We start from the raw sequence: 20,379 nt of genomic DNA, 5'->3' as shown, positions 1-20,379 counted from the left end.
AGTGCTACAGTACGCACACCCATAACTTACAACAAAAATATGTGCCTTATCATGAGCTGTGTTAATTAAAAAAAATAGTGTTACGGGTGGGTTTATTAATACATTCACCATCATTAATGGTGGACAACGATGAGAGCCTGTGTTTTTTAGATTTTGAGAAACAAAAGGACGCATCCCCTGTTCTGCCAAAACAAATGAATGCAATGCTAAAGTGGCAAAGAAAAATGATGAATACATGCTCGGTAAGGGCACGCTTTCATGGTACAAAAAGTTACCTGGGGTGGCACTTGTTGCAACCAGTTCCAAAATGCTCCCCCTTAAGGTGCGAGCTATGCACTCTACAACATGGACGACCGCGGGGTCCAGGACCAAAATCAGGGCAATACGGTGGAAACCACGTGAGATACTGCAACGTGGAATGAACTGCAATGTTCTTATACACAGGCGCAGTTAATGCTTGGGGATGATCCACAGGGCCGTACCTCCAAAACTTGGGGCCCTGTGCAAATTCCCATGGATGAAAAAGCCTAAAATGTATTCTTTTTATGTTTGCCTACGTTTTTCAAGAATTGCTCCTTGCCAAATAAAAAATTTAGTACTATGACATATACTGTACTATCTTTCGATCCGAACATCTTTCTGTTGTACTGATTAAGGGTTCGTTACACTTTCATTGACCATTTTTTAGAATCAATTAACCCTTAAGTAACAATAGTACTACTAGCTTTTTAAAGGAAAATAATAGTACTGGTACTTAGGAAAAATTTGGGGCCCCTAATTTTTTGAGGCCCTGTGCCATTGCTCCAGTTGCACCTGTCCAGATACGGGCCTGGTGATCCACCTGCAAACAGGAGGTGCGGATACATACCAGTGGACGCCGTGCACTGAAGTCATTTTTCGACCAACATGTGGTTAGATGTATAGGATGACACAGCCCACCAAGTTAGGTTTAAATCCTGATGACCGCATTTATTCTGGATTTATTTCAGTATTTGCGGCGATGCGTATTTAGTGGAAGAAGACGTTTCCGTCGACTACGAAGCGGCAACGATGACTTCGTAAAATCTCAAAATGATACGACTCAATATCTGAGAGGTGCTTATAGGGATTGGTTGTGTGTGTTCATAGGGATACGTGTATGTGCGTATATGTAAGCGCTTGCGTCTGTACTGTGTTTGAAAGAAAGATAGATAGTACATTACCTGCAACAAAAGTAGGACGTCACACCATGATCGATACCCTTTGCCCCAAATTGTGACAAATTGTTGGGGAACGTAGTATAAATTCAAAATTTTCCTACGTGTCATCAAGATCTATCTATGGAGTCATCTAGCAACGAGGGAGGAGCGGATCTACATACCCTTGTAGATCGCGCGCGGAAGCGTTCAAGAGAACGGGGTTGATGGAGTCGTACTCGTCGTGATCCAAATCACCGATGATCCTAGCGCCGAACGGACGGCACCTCCGCGTTCAACACACGTACGGAGCAGCGACGTCTCCTCCTTCTTGATCCAGCAAGGGGGGAGGAGAGGTTGATGGAGATCCAGCAGCACGACGGCGTGGTGGAAGTAGCGGGATTCCAACAGGGCTTCGCCAAGCGCTGCGGGAGGAGGGAGATGTGTCATGGGAGGGAGAGGGAGGCGCCAGGGCTTAGGTATGGTTGCCCTCCCTTCCCCCCACTATATATAGGGCCAAGGGAGAGGGGGAGGGCGCAGCCTTGCCCCTTCCTCCAAGGAAGGGTGCGGCCAAGGGGGAGTCCCTCCTCCCCAAGGCACCTCGGAGGTGCCTTCCCCCTTTAGGACTCTTCCTTTTCCTCTTCTCTTGGCGCATGGGCCTCTAGGGGCTGGTGCCCTTGGCCCATATAGGCCAAGGCGCACCCCCTACAGCCCATGTGGCCCCCGGGGCAGGTGGCCCCACCCGGTGGACCTCCGGGACCCTTCCGGTGGTCCCGGTACAATACCGGTGACCCCGAAACTTGTCCCGATGGCCGAAATAGCACTTCCCATATATAATTCTTTACCTCCGGACCATTCTGGAACTCCTCGTGACGTCCGGGATCTCATCCGGGACTCCGAACAACTTTCGGGTTACCGCATACTAATATCTCTATAACCCTAGCGTCACCGAACCTTAAGTGTGTAGACCCTACGGGTTCGGGAGACATGCAGACATGACCGAGATGACTCTCCGGTCAATAACCAACAGCGGGATCTGGATACCCATGTTGGCTCCCACATGTTCCACGATGATCTCATCGGATGAACCACGATGTCAAGGACTTAATCAATCCCGTATACAATTCCCTTTGTCTATCGGTACAATACTTGCCCGAGATTCGATCGTCGGTATCCCGATACCTTGTTCAATCTCGTTACCGGCAAGTCTCTTTACTCGTTCCGTAACACATCATCCCGTGATCAACTCCTTGATCACATTGTGCACATTATGATGATGTCCTACCGAGTGGGCCCAGAGATACCTCTCCGTTTACACGGAGTGACAAATCCCAGTCTCGATTCGTGCCAACCCAACAGACACTTTCGGAGATACCCGTAGTGTACCTTTATAGCCACCCAGTTACGTTGTGACGTTTGGTACACCCAAAGCACTCCTACGGTATCCGGGAGTTGCACAATCTCATGGTCTAAGGAAATGATACTTGACATTAGAAAAGCTTTAGCATACGAACTACATGATCTTGTGCTAGGCTTAGGATTGAGTCTTGTCCATCACATCATTCTCCTAATGATGTGATCCCGTTATCAATGACATCCAATGTCCATGGTCAGGAAACCGTAACCATCTATTGATCAACGAGCTAGTCAACTAGAGGCTTACTAGGGACATGGTGTTGTCTATGTATCCACACATGTATCTGAGTTTCCTATCAATACAATTATAGCATGGATAATAAACGATTATCATGAACAAGAAAATATAATAATAATCAATTTATTATTGCCTCTAGGGCATATTTCCAACACAAATGTCATCCAATCATATGATCGGGTGATAATTTTAGTCGACCCATATATACAACCACGAATATAGCATCAACTAAGACATAGCTAAATTTTACTGGACTAAGATTTAGCAACACTCTACACTTGGCACTTGAAGCATTTAATCAAAGATTGGTGGGTGATATATCCGACACTTGAAGTGTTTAGTCAATGGCTACATCTATGTCCTGTTGACCGCTAAACTGACCTTGTACGTACGTATGACTCGTGTTGCATGGTACTACTGTACTATGTAGGAGTACTAGTTTAGTACTCCCTCCGTTTCATATTAGTTGTCTCTGAAATGAATGTATTTAAATGTATTTCAGTGCTAGATATATCCGTTGAAGCGACAACTAATATGTAACCAGAGGGAGTACAACGTGTGGACTAGCTTAGCTACGGCCGAATTCTGTATGGTCATCATGCATTGATTATTTCGTAGGTTTGACTACTGACTAAATACCCGCCCAGGAGTCCATGAAAGGTCCCCTTTCAGCGGACAACGCGACGATAACTTTCGAAGGTTCCGCGGTTGAAAATAGCGAACGTGTACACAAAGAATATAACAATAAATATGTACAAAAGCGCAACTATATTTATAGATGCATGCATTCAGATCCAGGTTACGTATGTGCTCTAAACTGGTGGAGTATTTAATTTGATTTGATTCCACTTTTACCATTGCGGGAATTAGTTTAACCTGATTCATTAGGTCAGATGTCGATGTATGACATGTGAACGAGCTTTACATGGCGAGACCAGACCGGGTCGCTGATATCATTCATACCGCCTGGGCACAGAAATAGGGGACCACATGAATCATTGGGGTCTTCTTGAAAATTGATGCTTGGCCACATAATAATCTTATAAATTTGATAACGCTCTCTTCTACCATAAGATTTATATATTTGATACAAATATGTATTGTTTAACCGTGCTTTAAATTATTGTTTTTTGGTGTTTTAGTAAGGACTCGCCCCCGCGCCACCTTCCTCCGGCGACTCGGGGGTTAGCAACCCTTGCGCCGCCAGTTCATCTTCCTTGTCCCTCATCTTGCCGCCGCTGGAGGGCGCCCACCAGCGAAGCTCGGGCCGGCCCTGAGGAAGGTGGCGACAGGGCTCTAGTTCTCTACGGGTGTGGTGTGGGGCACGACATCGAGGCGGTCCTCTGCATCTTGGTGACTTCCGGGTCGTGATCACGCTAGGCATAGCCGGATTCTCGCGCTGGCTCAGGCGGGCATGCTCGAGGTGCCACAGTGCTTCGGTCAGTAGACGCGGTGCCGATCTAGTTTGTGCACTCTTGACCTAGCAGCTGTTGTGCTCCGCACGGGCGTACATTGGTGATCGTTATCAACCTATTGTGCTCCAGCTTTGGCCATATCAGCACCAGGACTGACGCGACTGGGTAAAGTTTTCTCTAGCGAGGTGGTATAGTCCGTGTTGTGTGCTCTGTCGGCGGTGTTGGTCCTTGTGGTGACTACCCCTGTAGGTGGTGGCAGACTCGTTGCAGGTTGTTGTGGCCATCAAAAGGTCTTTGTGAGGGTCCGTCTCTCCAGATCTGGTGGCTGGCTTTAGTGCGAAGATGCAAATTATGTATGACGACATGACACAGAGGGATGGTTGTGCTGCAACAGTCTCACATCGCATCTAGGTACTGGGATCGTGGAAAGTGTGATGGCAACAACACATGAGTTAGCCACATCCATGACAAATGGGTGGCACAGTCGTGAATAAAAATGCTAGATCCTCCACAACAATCAAGATTTTTATGGCAGATAACTATTTTTGCTCATTTCCAAAGCATAAAATCTGTTATTTGTGCTCGGAGCCATGGAGGAGACGTGGAGAAAGAGATTGTGTTGAGCGGTGTTTCGGGAGAAGATTTCTCGGATGGAGAGAGATTCAGTAGAGGACATCTTACCATGGTTCTCACTCCATGTCGATTTCGCACGAGATTTGTGAAATAAAGTGATTCAATTTCCTTAGTTTGAGATGGAGCCTTCTGCCTTCTCTACTTCTAAGTGCGCAACCGGGAGATGGTGATGGGCTAGAACCAATTAATTACCACATGCTAATTACTCGTGCCCACTACTTAATTAAATCAACTACTCAGGTTTATTATACTATATCCTTACCTTTCATGAGGTAAGGTAAAAGGGGCCATGTTAAAACTGCTCGTGCATATGCGGTTTGCATAGGTAGCAATGCCGATTGGAAAGAAAGAAATGTGTTACTATGTGTTATACAAGATAACAAATGAAATATCCTAAAATACTAACTTATAATATAATGCTATTGTACGCTAATATCATAGACACGATATATGCGGGGCACTCCCCACTACGAGCAGCATTGCAACACTCTCTTTTCTTGAAAAATCAGAAGAATTGCTTATTAATTGCGTGCGGTTGTGAAAAAGTTGGGTGTGAGCGTGTGAGCCCCCTCTCCTCCCGCGTGTTCCTAAGACAAAACTATTGTTGAGTGAGCTGATCGAGGACCGCCGATCGCTTGAACCTGAGCTGCTATTGTATCCATGCCATTTTTGTCCCGTTTCATGCTAACCGATCGACCCGGCCTACATAGTTATGTCCGCAGCCGCGTCTTCGGTGGAGCGTCCAAAGTGGCCAATCAGTGATACAATTGGGCAGATCATTGAAAAATGTCTCTCCATGTGTAGCGTGCCGATCGGGAAAATTCAACTGAGAGCTTGTGATTGCGATGAGGACGCGTTTACATGCATGGAACCCAGACACCCAGTTGGGCAGTTGTTTACTCACTGAGAGAGCTCAACTGGTGCCACCGCTGCTGCTACGAATCTTCTTGCAACACACAACTTTTTCACTCCTCATACTGACATCGCTCTAATTCTCTGCTCCCACACCCGCGGCCACTGCGTGCGTGTATATAAGGCGGGCAGGCGGCTATCCCCTTCACCAAATCATCACAAGCTAGATACTTGCATCTGCAGAAGACCGATCAATAGCTACCCAAACCAATAGCCTCGCTCGAACACGAGCATTTCCCAAATCTCTATCTCTCCTTGATAGCTAGCCATCTTACAACCCAGCAATGAAGGTGAGGAACCCTATTCAGTTTCTTCTCCTAGTTCCTGTGTACTTCTCGTTTTGCTTTGTTTATCAGTTTAGTTTTGAGCAATCGATACATTACTCTGAAGCTGAAGCATACGACTGATCCATCGCTTTCCTCCTTGATGTTGCAGCAAAAGATTGTCATCCAATTGAGCATGTCGTGCGACAAGAGCAGGTCCAAAGCCCTCACCATGGCCGCCAGAGCAGCCGGGGTGACATCCATGGGGATAACCGGCGACGCGAGGGACCAGCTGGAGGTGGTCGGCGACGGCGTCGACCCGGTGTGCCTCGTCAGCTGCCTCCGCAAGAAGCTCGGCCACGCCCAAATCATCAAGGTGGAGGAAGTGAAGAAGCCGGAGGAGAAGAAGAAGGAGGACCCGAAGCCGCCGGCGCCCATGCCCGTGCCCGTGCACCCGCCGCCGTACTTCTACCCGCCCAGCTCCTACTACCCCCACCAGTACCCGCCGCACTTCTGCGACGAGCAGCCCGGCAACTGCCGGACCATGTAATTTAATTCTGTCGGCGACTAGAAATAGCTACATGCGCGTGTTTATTAATTCATTGAAGGAAATGAAAAGGACGAGAGATACTCTACCTATTTACGAGTTCGCTTGGGTAATTTCCAGTTTGAAATCGAAGCAAACGCCATGCATGGCTATATGAATCTCAGTTCTCAGGCGCTTGCTTCAGTCCATTCATAAACCACATGTGGTTTGGGGCTGGGCCATGCGGTGAGGGCGAGGAGCCAAACAGGACAGCAATATAGATAGATAGTGCTGCGTCATCTGCAAGAAAAGGTAGGACGTCATACCATGATGTCCTCAGCCCCACATTGTGGCGAATGCCATCTAATCATGTGATCGGCTAATAATTCGAGTTGATCCATATAACCACGGTCCCGTAAGTACTAAATTAGATCTGCACTGTCAAATATCAGGAGACGGGAAATGACAGACCGCACAATAATTAGAGTGCTACGCAGTTGCTCTAGGTTCAAATTTACAGTAGAAACAGAACTACATCCTGACAAATTAACCGTCAGAAGAGTCAGACTGTAAACCAGTACTAGTAGTCTCTAGTGACCTAGTCTGCGTTTCTTATTGTATAATCTTAGAGCATCTTCAATAGATGGTTCAAATGTAAAAAAAATCAATTTTTGGATCGTCTAAGACAAAAAACACTGCTTCAACAGACGGTCCATATGCAAAAAGAATTGAAACGCGGCCTCCTCGTGATGTAAAATGCAACACCTCACGATGCAAATATACATCACGAGATGCATCTGGTCCAAAACCAGCCGCCGACCGCAAACGCCCAACCGCCACTTCATTTCCGTTCCCGCCCGCCCGCCGGCGACCTCCTGCCCGTCCGCCGCTGCCCCGCCGCCGCCCCGCCGCACGCTGTCCGCATCAGATGCAGCGCCGCCCCGCCCCCCGCCGCTGTTTCCACGCCGCCCCGCTGCCCGCCCGCCACGGATCCGGCCCAGCCACCCGCCGCTGTTTCCACGCCGCATCGCCGCCCGCCCGCCGGCCGCCGCGCCACAGCTCCGCCACCGCCCCGCCCGCCACCGCCGCCCCGCAGCTCCGCCCCGCACGCTGTCGCCGCCCCGCAGATCCGCCCCGCCCGGCTCCGTCCGCCACCGCCCCGCCCGCCACCGCCGCCCCGCAGCAGCGCCCCGCCCGGATCCATCCGCCACCGCCCCGGCCGCATGCCGCTCCCGATGGCGCCGAAGAAGACGCCGAAGGGCAAGTCGGGCTTCTTCGGCGTGAGGCAGAAGCCCTCCGGCAACTGGGGAGTGGAGTTCTCCGACACCGGAAGGCGTTGGTGGATCGACACGTACCCCTCCGCCCACGAGGCCGCGCGTGCCTATGACATGGCGGTGTGGCGTGCCGAGAGGCCTCGGTCGCACCTCAACTTTCCAGAGATCGAGAGTCGGGCGGAAGCGGAGTTGCTTGTGCCGCAGGGCATCAACATGAAGGAGATCACGATGAAGAAGAAGACAAAGAAGCCGTCGGTTGTCGTCAGTGCTGGCAAGACCGATGAGGAGGCGATGGCGAGGTTTGCTAGGGAGAATCCAGAGTACGTCCAGGCCGAGATGGAGTACTACTGGAAGCGTGAGGCGGAGCAGAAGAAGAAGAAGGGGCCGAAGAAGGAGGATGAGGCCGGTCCCTCAACGGTGATCCCCATCGAGTCCTCTTCCGAGGAGGACTGGGCAGACTTCTCAGAGGAGGAGGAGGAGGAGGAGGGGTGCGACGACCCGACGAAGGAGGAGTTCTGGGAGCAGTTCCGTAGCTCCGATGAGGAGTAGTTTATCTAGTAGTTTGAATAAGTAGTAGTTGAAGTTGATGTATGAAACTATGTTGAATTTGATGTTTGAACTATGTTGAATGGACTAGTAGTATGTCGTTCTACATCTTTATTTTAGACCATCTATTGGAGTTGCTTTTTTAGACCATCAATTTAGATCATCTGTTGGAGTTGAGCTTTTTTCAGAGCTCCAAAACGCACTTTTTGACGGTCCAAATTTTACATCTTCGGTTTTGGACGGTCAAAATTTGGACCATCTATTGAAGATGCTCTTAATAGTCTATGTACAACCGTATCCATGCAAAGAAGTAGTTAGATGGTCAAAGTTGTGAATCAGCCAACTAACTTCAGGGCCAAGAATTAAATCATGCGTTCATGAAAATGACACCACTGAACACAACGGTCAATTTAGTGGTGTAGATGGCAACGTTTCCTATTGTTTACTAAGGACGCACTGCTGTCTGAAATAGAATTGTGTTTCTGGACTATCAGAATTTGCAGATTATGGCCGGTAGGCCATCGATCATATATTGATTATTTAGAGATTATGACCGCTTAGTCATCATATATTGATTGACAATATCAGTACCACGAAAGGTCCATAGTTGTCTCACTGGTGATGACATGGTTGCTTCAACGCTCAAATCATTGAAAAGAATATTGTTGGAAGCATTTCGGAGCATCGATTTTTCTCCCAAGACCTCATTTCGAATGAAGATTTGCAGGCAGTTAAAACATTCGTCAATGTTTATCACGAAACTAATCAAAATCTTTTGAATTTATTTACCATTTTTCATATTTTACTCACCAGGGAGCATCAGAGCTTTTTTTGAAAAAAGAGGATGACCTCTAACCTCTGCATTAGGGCGATGCATTCAACAATTTTATTAATTAATTCTCAAGACCTTACAAATTAATACATTAATAAGTCTGAAGTCATCATCTTGACAACATTCGTCGCTACTCCTATCTACTTGATGGAGTGCAGATTGTCGAGGCCGTATATCCAGACCTCACAACAAAGCCCAATATCTAAAGTCGGAGGGCCCAACCAAGCCGAATTGCCGGGTTTGACTCACACACGTCTCCGGCGCACTCTCAGCAAGCACCGCACGCGCACGATGCAGAGCCATCGCCCCCGTCTTTCACCAATCCATCTTCAGAGCAGGTATTGACGCATCCATCTTGCCAGGCTCGCCGTCGATGCCACGACGGCACCAGACAACGCCACCACCCTATGTGCATGTGCATGTGCAGCTTCGTATGGTGAGGACGAGGAGTCAAACATCACAACTTTAGTGAGCGTATGTCATCTAGTCCATGTGATGATCTTTAGATGAACCTAATCATATGATGATTTGGCAATAATAGTGGTTGTATATCCAGTAAACAACTACTCTTTTGTGTTTGCGGTAGAGTTCACTTCTCCTCTCCCTCCCGAGGCGCTCCCGTGGGCGCCGTCGGGGGGCAACCCTAGCGCCTCCTCCTCCGGCCCTCCGCCCCGCCTCCTCCTCCCTTGCCGCCGCCAAGGGCGCCGCCGGCCGAAGGCCGCGTGGCCGAGGCGGCGGCGGGTCGGTTCTCCCCTGCGCGCAGATGGATGGCATCGCGGGCTGCCTCCCTCCTGCCCGCGGCGTCGGGTCCTGGCCGGCTCCTGCTCTGGCGCTCCACCCCGCGCCCTTGTGGCCCGCTGACGGCTCCTCCTCCCCTCTCCCCCCTGCGGCTCGTGGGGTCTGGTGGACTCGTGCATGCTGGCGGCGGATCTGGGCGTCCTGGCCCAGATCCGGTGGATGTAATGGTCACCGGTGGCGGGGGTGGCTGGCGACCTTGTGGAGGTGGTGGTGTTGCGGCCGGTGTCCTTGCTGCTCCGGTGCGGGGTGGCGGGGCTTCGGGTGGTTCTGACTAGGGCGTGGAGGCACAAGTGATGTGGTGGTGGCAGGTTTATTGCGGCGGCGACCAGATTGTTCTAGCGCCGGCTCGTCTGTAAGTTGCTTGTGTCGGCCTCCGACCCCTCTCCTCGGTGTCCGTTCGCTTCTCTCGCCGGAGGGTTGGCCTTCTCCCGACTGCGGTCCATCGACCGTCTCGCACCCGGTGCCGTAGGACCGAGCTGGTCTCGCGCCCAGCAGCAGGACCGGTCCCGTCTCGCGCCCGACAGCAGGACTGCGCTCATCTCGCGCCCGGCAGTAGGACCGGCCCGTCTCGCGCCCGACAGCAGGATTGCGCTCCTCTCGCGTCCGGTGTAGCAGGATGGTTCGATGGAGGCTTGTTGTGGCCGGCCTATTGGGTCTCGGCGCTGGGACCGGCCAGGGGTGCGGAAGGCCGATCCTTTCCGCCCGTCTCTGCGGTTGGGGTAGCGGTGGGGCTCGGGGGACTTGGTGTCAAGATCTTGGAGTCCGGGGCGGTGGCCCTGGTGGTGGTGGCACAGTGCTCCTGGGCAGAGCTCGTGCCTCGGTGCTGTCCGGTTGCCACGGCCATGTGGGCGGCATGGTAGCAGGGGTGTGGCGTTCGGTGGCGGTGAGGGTTGGCCGGTGTGAAAACCTACTCTATATTCGGACGGACTGGCGACGACATAGATCGCTCCCTTCTTGAAGGCGTCGTCGTTCCTATCATTGCCCGTCGTGTTGCTCCAGGGGAAACTCTGATCCTTGGATCGGGCGGTGGCGGCGCTCCGGTGTCGTATCCTTCTTGAAGGCGCCGCCTTGGAGCCCACGGTTCGTCATATGCGGCTTCACTTCTTCGCGGTGGTGTTCACGGCTGAAGCCCTCGGCGGCTCTTGTAGTGCTAGGGAGTGTGTTGCTGCTTTAGCGCCTATGTATCCAGCCTTGGTTGTGTGTGCGCGTTTGTGTTGGGTGAGTGTGGTTGTATCGGGCACTGTTGGTCTATACTTTATATATAAAGCGGGGCGAAAGCCTTTTTCGATAATATCCAGTAAACGCGCAAATAGAAATGAACAGTCAAACGTGCTACCCCAGTAAGACCCAAATATTATTTGAGCTATGTATTCTCAAAATATCTGAATAAACATATGGGATCACCATAGAATAAACATTTGGACAGGACCATGAAATTTTCTGATGAGAAAATATACACAGGGTTGAGTGGAACTCCTGCTACACTAGTAGAAAAAGGGTCAAATATGAAGCAAATTAGTGCCGGTTTGAATTTGAGCCGGCACTAATGTGACCATTAGTGCCGGTTCCAACGGCTAGGCGGACGGGCATCATTAGTACCGGTTCGTGGGCAACCTTTAGTACCGGTTCATGCCATGAACCGGTACTAATGAGTCCAGTGCGGTTGTGGTCAGGCTGGGGCCCCCACGAAGACCTTTGGTACCGGTTCATGGCATGAACCGGTACTAGAGTTTCTTAGTAAGCTGATTTTTAGTCCCACCTCGCCAAGAGAGAGGCAGTATGAGCGGTTTATAAGCCGTGAGTGCAGAGATAATGACGAAGAGGCGCAATGCTCACATGCACGTTGATTAGCTTCAAGCCTTTTGGAATAGCATAGATTGCACTGAGCTATGTGCAGTGCAGTCTACACTATTCCGAAAGGCTTGAAGCAAATTAACCAGCATTGCACCTCTTTTTTATTTTTAATAACTTATTTGAACTCCGGACTTCTTTTGTGTTCAGTATGCAGCATTCAAAGCGACGTCGTTAATTTCCAACATGTTCTGACATCGTTTGTTGTTTTTCGGTCATTTACCTAATTGTTTAGAGAGCTAAATGACCGTGAAATTAAAAATCACTACAAAATGAATTCTGAAAATGTTGAAAATTGGCATGGTATCATCATTTCATCCGCATAGCATGTGCGAAAGAGTAGAGAGGGTCACGGCAAAAACTGGACGCACTTCGTGTACAAACTGGACAAACTCTTTCGGAGTATCAGGGTTTCGGACGAGAACTCATCTGTTACACGGGAATTTCAATGTTTTTTAAACTTATTTAAACTCCGGACTTCTTTTGTGTTCAGTATGCAGCATTCAAAGTGACGTCATCAATTTCCAACATGTTCTGACATCATTTGTTGTTTTTCGGTCATTTACCTAATTCTTTAAAGAGCTAAATGACCGTGAAATTGAAAATCACTACAAAATGAATTCTGAAAATGTTGAAACTTGCAATGGTATTATCATTTAGGAGTATCAGAGTAGAGAAGGTCACAAAAAACTACTCAGAAATAAATAGAAAAAAATAAATAAAGCAGAAAAGAATAAAACTATATAAAAAATTACTCAAAAATAAATAGAAGAAAATAAATAATGCAGAAAAGAAAAAACTATATAAAAATTACTCAAAAATAAATAGAAGAAAATAAATAATGTAGAAAAGAAAAAAACTATATAAAAAATTTGTTGGGGCGCTGTCCAGTGGGCCTGCCAGACCTAGAGTGTGCAAATGCAGGCTCAGAAGGGCCAGCAGACTCACAGGGCAGCGCGCCCTAGTTAGGCCCAGAAGACAGATATATAGAGAAGCTCGAAGGAGCAGCCGCGGCTGGGTTTATAAACCAGTGCGGCTGCCCTTCGCTCGGCGAGGTGGGACTAAACATTGTGCACCGCCGGTGGCAGCGCACAACCATTAGTACCGGTTGGTGGCTCCAACCGGTACTAATGATTGGGCCTTTAGTACCGGTTCGTGGCATGAACCGGTACTAAAGGGTCCGTTTCCCGCCCCTTGGCCTGGCGAAAATTGGCCTTTAGTACCGGTTGGTGGCTCCAACCGGTACTAAAGGCCCCTCCTATATATATGGCACTTATGAAAAATTCAGTTTCATCGACCACTTCTTCTCGATCCAACTTCTTCGTCGCGCCCGCCGCCCATCGAGCGCCGCCCTCGCCGCCCCGCCGCCCGTAGTCGCCGTCACCGCCGTCGCCCCCGCCACCCGTCGTCGCCGTCACCGCCGTCGCCCCCGCCACCCGTCGTCGTCACCGCCGTCGCCCGTCGCCGCCGCCTCGCCCGCCGCCCGTCCCCGTCGCATCGCCCGCCGCCGCCCGTACGCCGCCGCCCCTTGCTCGTACACACACACACACACACATTGTTTTTACTTATTTTCTATTTCCTGTTGTTTAGATTAATGTTAGATAAATTACGTAGATGATAATGTTAGAATGTTAATGTTAGCTAGATGAATAATATGGAAAAGATGTTAAATATTAATGTCAATTTTAGATGAATTTGCTAGATATTAATTAGGTATATATATGAGATTTGAAGTAGTTGAATTAATATAACTAGTTTATTTTTAGTATGAAAATTAATACAACAAGTTTATTTTTGGTAAGAAAATTTAGGTATATGAGATTTGATGATCTAATCAAAATATTACTATATAGAACTACCTACTTTATTTTAGTAAGAAATTAATAGAACTAGTTTATTTTTAGTAAATGTTTTGTTGAATTGATAGAACTAGTTTATTTAGTTGAATTAATAAACTAGTAAGTGTTTAATGTTTCACCTATATATGAACATATGTTAGATATATATTTAATTTAGTTATATGAGATTTCATTATCTAATTAACATTTTATTATATAGAACTAGCTACCTTATTTTTAGTAAGAAAATGAATAGAACTAGTTTAGTTGAATTAGTTGAATTAATTAGTTGAACTAGTTAGTTGAATTAGTTCAATTAATTAGATATATTTTCCATAAGTGCTTAGTTGAATTAGTTCAATTAATTAGTTGAACTAGTTGAATTAACAGAATTAGTTGAATTAATAGAACTAATAAGTGTTTAATGTTTCACCTATGAACATAGGAATGTCGTCTGACGACGAACACGATTTTATTATGTGCGAATACTGCGAAGACCAGCACGGTCTGTGCGGCAGAAATTTTCTAGTTGATGATAGACGCTTCAGCATCAAGCTGGATGAGAACTTCGAAGTGGATACAGTAAGTCACAACGACAAGTCTTTTTTCGTAATTAAGCATGACTTATGCTTCATTTGCTTCAGCTTTTAATTTTAATTTTTCACTATTCTACTAGCGTATCCTTGCCATGCAAGAATTTTTGTGTTGGATAAGATAGGTTTCAATCCTAATGAAACTATGGAGGTAAAAAGAGTTTACTTCAAGACCGAGCATGGTTATACCTTCAACGTCAAATTATACAATGCAGACACATACACCTATTTTGAATGCAAAACTTGGCAAATACTATGCAAGGCTTATGCATTTGAGCCTGATATGGTTATCACCTTTGATATTCGTCAGGAAGATGATATTGAAGGTAATAGAGACATCTGGGTCGGTGTGCAGACGCCTCCAGTTCTACCATTATGTGAGTTTCTCAACCATATTTATGTCTTCGATATGAGATTATTTGAACCAGTTGAATAATTAATAGATCTTAATTTATATTGACAGCTTACTTCTAATCAAGCAAACATGTCCGGCGCTTGATAGACAGGACCGTCCACTGTCCCGGGGCTGAACTAAACTGCGAGGAGACAAGTCATTATGTTTCATGGCTTGAGGATCTTGATGCTGTCAAGACAAATTTCTTTCCTGCACTTAGAAATGTTAGTACTCAAAACGTGTGACCAATAGTGTTCGTATTGAACTACGGTCACATATATTTAGGAAAGATGGTAAGATTTCTACAATTTCTCCTCAGTGCATCTTTTGCATACATTATTTTTTTAAGCTAAACTTCATTGCTAAGTATGTTACTATACGATGTTCTTCAACAGGGACTCCCGATGAATGTTGTGCCTGATTGGATCGAGACTAAAGGTACCATGAATATTGTTAGCTTACGGCCAAGATATCGTACAATGCACTTTAGTGCATTCAGGATTTCTAATAGCGAGGAATGCTTAATAGTAAAAGACTGGAGCAAAATTGTGAACGATCACAGAGAAGTACTAGGGGGCAACAATCAGAAGCGCAACCCACGATTAGGATACAGGTTCATCTGCATGCTCCAATATGATGAATCAGCAAAGTTATACATGTTTTATGCTATTTTACCTGAGAGAGAGCAGCAGGAGTGATTAATTAGCTAGTTCATGCTCTTAGTACTTGTCCTCTCATGTCCGTGTTCTTCGTCCTGAACTTAATCTTAAAGAGTGATTTGCTTTTGTGGTGTTATGCACGCTTATAATATCATTACCATGTTGAACTCGATGATATCTTTGCTATGAAAACCGTTGGTGATGATATATATGATGCAAGAGTTTTTATATTAATATGATGACGATGATGATGAGTTATTATATCATTTATGAAAAAAAAACTGCATATTAGTTTCAACTGGATGGATTCTAGCTAAGTGATCAAGTATATGCCATATCCATATTACCTCGATCACTTAAGTAGGTGACCAAGTATATATAATATGGATATGACATATACTTGATGACTTAGCTAGGATCCACCATCCAGTCAAACTAATATGCGGTACATTCACCTAATGATTTAACAACTCATTATAATGTAAAATAATCACTAAATTAAATTGAAAACACAAAATTAAAGTAAAAATAAAAAATAAAACCAAAACACACCCAAACATTTAGTACCGGTTGGTGTTACCAACCGGTACTAATGTCCTACGCGCACACGGAGCTGGCTCGTGCCACGTGGTTGCCCTTTAGCACCGGTTCGTGCTGAACCGGTACTAAAGGGGGGGGGCTTTAGTGCCCACGATTTAGTGTCGGTTACCGAACCGGCACTAAAGGCCCTTACGAACCGGTGCTATTGCACGGTTCTGCACTAGTGCTATCCTTTTCTTTGATTTAGAGTGGCCATCTTCCTGTCAAGGTTCTTAGAGCATCTCTAGCAGATCCCATATAATGCTCCGACACGTAAAATAAAGGCCAAAATACAGGTTCGCGCGAAAAAAGCCGTCCGATCAAACACTGCAAACGCATTGGACCTGTAATTTTTTGGAAGGGCACTGAAGACATCCCCTTTGAAACTGTGAAAATAAATATTTCGGAGCCAAACCAAAGAGGCCCTATATAAGTGAAAGACCGTTGGCGGGAGTCTAACTAACACTGGAACCTTCATGGCTCGCTCCTGTACGCCCATTCCAGACGCTGGCCGCCCGCCCCGGTAGCCGCGCTTGCCCGCCGGCCCATCCCCGACGCCAGCCGCCCACCCCGGCCACCGCGCTCGCCTGTGGCTCCACGGTTCTCGAACGAAGCTAGCTAGCTAGCTAGCTAGATGAATCGATTCAAACAACTAGCTAGCTCGATGTGTGTCTCTCCCGATGGTCGTTGGTCCTCGGAGTCCGGCCGCCGCCTGTGCCGCCCCGGCCGCCTTGGCTTCTGCCCGCACGCCGCGGCCATTCCGTGTCTTCCTCGTCCGCCGCCCGTCCGCCGGCGGCCGCGCTGGCCTACGCTATGTGCCGATTTCAAATTGGCTTGAGGAAGTGGACGACCAGAAAGAAAAAAGTGAGCTAGTTGTGGGCATGTTCGGTATATTCAGAAAATATTCGTTTTTACGGGATCTGTTCCGTCGCGGCTAAAATCAACCCTTAAAACACGTTTTTCTCAACGCACACAATTATTCCACGTCCAACAAACATCACATCGTTTTCCTCTCGACGTCTCTCGTTCCTGGCGGCTGGAACCCTAACTTCCGCCAGGAGAATCCAATCTTCCAGCGCCATTCTCCGGCGACTCCCCTCCGCTGGTGACCTCGGTCGTCGGTGGTGAGGGGGGTCGCCGGATCCACGCGTGTGGATCGTTTTTACTCTCTCGTAGTCTAGATTTTTAGGTTGTTCATCGTCTTGGCTTCGACGACGACGATAACCGTGCTGAATAAAGATTCTTCGGATCATTTCCTGACAAGGCCACCGATCCTATAGTTGGGGATGGATTTGGAAACCAGTCTGTTCAAGTAAGAATGCCGTGGCGGCGGCATCCTCATGGTGGACTTGTGTCCTCGGGCTCCTTCGTTGCGACGGCGTGGAGCTTGAGAGGTAGCCCAGGAGCGGATGCAGATTGTGGTCTGCATCGATGATATCTGAAAGACGGAACGTGTGCTGGGTTCGTGGCTTGTGGATGGTAGGTATGATTTTCTCCTTCGGCGTCTTAGACGTGGTGGGGTGACAGATCTGGAGTTCGATGGCGTGTCTAGGGTGTTGACTTGGTCTGATTCGTTCAGCGACATGGGCTTCACTTTTGGTGAGCCATCTTAGAGCTCCGTAAAGTTGCATATCAACGATGGAGTCACGTCGAGCTCGGGTGAGGAGGTGATCCATCATTCTTTTCTTCGGTGGCTGCTATGGTGGTGCTGGAGACAGGTGATGGGCGTTGGTGTCAAGCTTAGAAATTTTCTGCAATCTTTTCAGTTTTATCGTGTCCGTCCTTACGTGACTTGTATTTTGATCTCGATGATATGAATGAAACACATATTACCATGCAAAAATTATATTTTTCTCAGTCCTTATAACAATTTTAAGGGTCCGCGATATATGGGGTCTATTAGAGATGCTAGCTCTAAGAGTGCCCTGGTTTCTTGGTTCCTCGCCTGGTCTTCTTCGTTTTACATTAATTAGTGCCTTCGTGGGGTATGCGAGGGCGACCAGCGGAGTAACCAAACTGTTGACCATAAATTCAGAACAATAATAGAAGTGCAAGACCGTTGGCATCAGATTGTCCCCATCTCCACAATTCCTAACTGTAAACAAAAAAAAATTAGCCACCTGCTGCGGAGATCGAGCACGGCAATCAGAGGGGTCTATTTTTTATAAGAAAGTGTACAACTTCTGTCCTAGCTACCCCATTTCTGCGCGTTTTATTTTTTTATAGGAAGCATCGTCTAGTCATCACATAGGAAGGCTTTTCTTATAGGAAGCATCGTCTAGTCATCACATAGGAAGGCTTCAACGCAAGCAATATATATGTATGTATTTAAGCTCTATAAAGTGTTTGCCTTTTCTCCTGAGTGCTGGCAAAGTCATCATCGTACATATAGGACTCACTGATTTATCATGTACGAATCAAGAGTTTTACGTCAAGTTTTTTAATCGGACACGCTAGCATTCACCTCACTGATGGAGCTGTGTACGTCCACTGCCTCCACTTCCGTCAGATCCGTTTCTGATCAGACATTCCGTAACCATCTACACACCATTGCAACTTGTCCCCTGTTGCAAAGCAAAGAATGCAACATGACCATTGTTGCAAAGGCTTCTCCTCAACGGTTGATTCCAGCATTCTCTTAGCAGTCGTTTTACCACCGCCGCTGCTTTCCAAGCATCCACGACCACCTATGTGAACCCGGTGAGCCGCGCTCTTGTCATATTCCGTCGCCGTAGGCCTTGCCCCGCTCGGAATCAAGGGCGAGTGCCATGACTGCTATGGAATGGATCTGACAGCCTACATCGACAGTCACCAGTTGTGCCTCGTGTTTCATGCACACCCACCTGGCCTGACACATGCCCATCTGCTGCCTCAGTGCCCTCGCGTGTGCTCGTTTGATGAGTAGTTGTGCGCTCCGTTGCAACGACGGTGTTGCAAACGGCAGCAGTGAACAAGGGCAGCGATATAGCTGAGATGATTTTTTGCTTTGCACAAGAGCCATGTTGGTTTTTTGCAACAAGGATCATGTTGTAGGATGTTTTTGCAACAAGGATCATGTTGCAATCAATGTGTGTGCAAATTGGATCGGATGGCTCGCGACCGAGCCGATCTTTAAAGAGACTAGCCGGCCCATGCATAGCATGCCCCTTTTAGTTAGCACATAGGGAATTCATGTATGAGGCGATACAAACATGTGGAGATATTTGAGCACGTAGGGGGTTGATACAACGAGCGAAGAGGCTCCCATGTCACTCCTAGTGGGAGACCCAGGAGCAATGCAAAACCTATACTAGTGTCATTGCGGCGGTAGTGCTTTGCATTCAGTGGTGGCTGGTGGCATCACTACATCAAGGTGGCTTCTGGGTGTTGACCTATCGAGCAGTGTGGTAGTAACTCCAGCCGGGAGATCATGGCGGCACGACAAATTCCAGGGCGCAAGACAGAGCGATCGACATCTCCCCTAGTAGGGTTCCCTTGTGGGGACGTGCCACTCTCCTAGATCTAAGGCAATGCTTCTATGGTCTGGCCTCATATCTGCTTCATGGTGGCTTCGTGATTTTGTCGTTTAAGCTTAGCCCTGAGTAGGAGAAGGGGCTTGTCCTTTTCCTATGTGAAAAATGCCCTCGTTAGGAGAAGCGGCTTGTCCTTTTCCCTCCGTGAAAAATGAGGCATATTTGCGTGGACCGTCTTTGACATTCTAGGGTCTATGGACATGAGTATTTCGTGGATGTTCTAAAGGATGCTAAGCCCATCAAGCTACACCTATGCTGCTTAGGTTGAGACCGGTACAAGGTCATTGGTGAAGAGATAGTGTGACTTCTGGTTTCATGCTTCATCATGAAAGTGTATCATCCCGAGTGGCTGGCTAATCCGGTTCTCGTTCTAAAAAATGGGAAGTGCAGGATAGGCTTCAACTATATTACTTTGAACAAAGCATGTTCAAAAGATCCCTTCATCCTGGTGTGAATCGACCAGGTGATTGACTCAGTCGCAGCTTGTCAAGCGCTCAGCCTCCTGCGAACCTACTCGGGCAATCACGAGATCAAGATGAAGTAAGGGCATCTCTGACGGCAACCCGCAAATTTCCTCCTGCATCCATCCGCAGATAGGGGAGACTAGTCCGCGGACACGGATGCGGGAGGCCGCCATCCAACCATAGCCGCATACATTTCAATAACATTTCGAACCAACCGGACGAAATTCATGCGAACAAAACGCTTTTCATTAAAATTCAGACATAATTTACATAAAATGGTCGATACGTTTAACTAAAAAACTAAAAAACACTAAACCCTATATCGGACGACCACCTCATATGCGTGGCCGCCCTGCCCTGCCGCACCGTCATTGTCGTCTGTGCCGTCGTCCCTGTCGTGGTTCTAACTCTGACAGTGATGTAGGGGGGTAAGTATGGAGAGGCGAGGTCTTAGCTATGGA

General features: G+C 47.7%; 3 protein-coding genes across 3 annotated transcripts in view; all 3 read left to right on the top strand.

Annotated features, from left to right (window-relative positions):
• Positions 1-20,379, top strand: part of LOC125541453 (heavy metal-associated isoprenylated plant protein 46-like) — a 39,693-nt gene that overhangs the window by 3,404 nt on the left and 15,910 nt on the right. The window lies entirely within an intron of this gene.
• LOC125541455 (heavy metal-associated isoprenylated plant protein 47-like) lies at positions 5,890-6,695 on the top strand. The gene is made up of 2 exons (XM_048704867.2): positions 5,890-6,079; positions 6,225-6,695. Exons 1-2 carry the CDS (start codon positions 6,074-6,076, stop codon positions 6,600-6,602), a joined length of 384 nt encoding a protein of 127 aa, XP_048560824.1. The 5' UTR covers positions 5,890-6,073; the 3' UTR covers positions 6,603-6,695.
• Positions 7,814-8,401, top strand: LOC125541454 (uncharacterized). The gene has a single exon (XM_048704866.2). The coding sequence runs from the start codon at positions 7,814-7,816 to the stop codon at positions 8,399-8,401; it is 588 nt and encodes a 195-aa protein (XP_048560823.1).

This window comes from Triticum urartu, chromosome 2A, assembly GCF_056163025.1.
Source record: "Triticum urartu cultivar PI428250 chromosome 2A, HENAU_Tu73, whole genome shotgun sequence".
Taxonomy (NCBI): Eukaryota; Viridiplantae; Streptophyta; class Magnoliopsida; order Poales; family Poaceae; genus Triticum; species Triticum urartu.
Note: the sequence above shows the minus strand (reverse complement) of the source record. Positions and strands in the feature narration are given on the sequence as shown.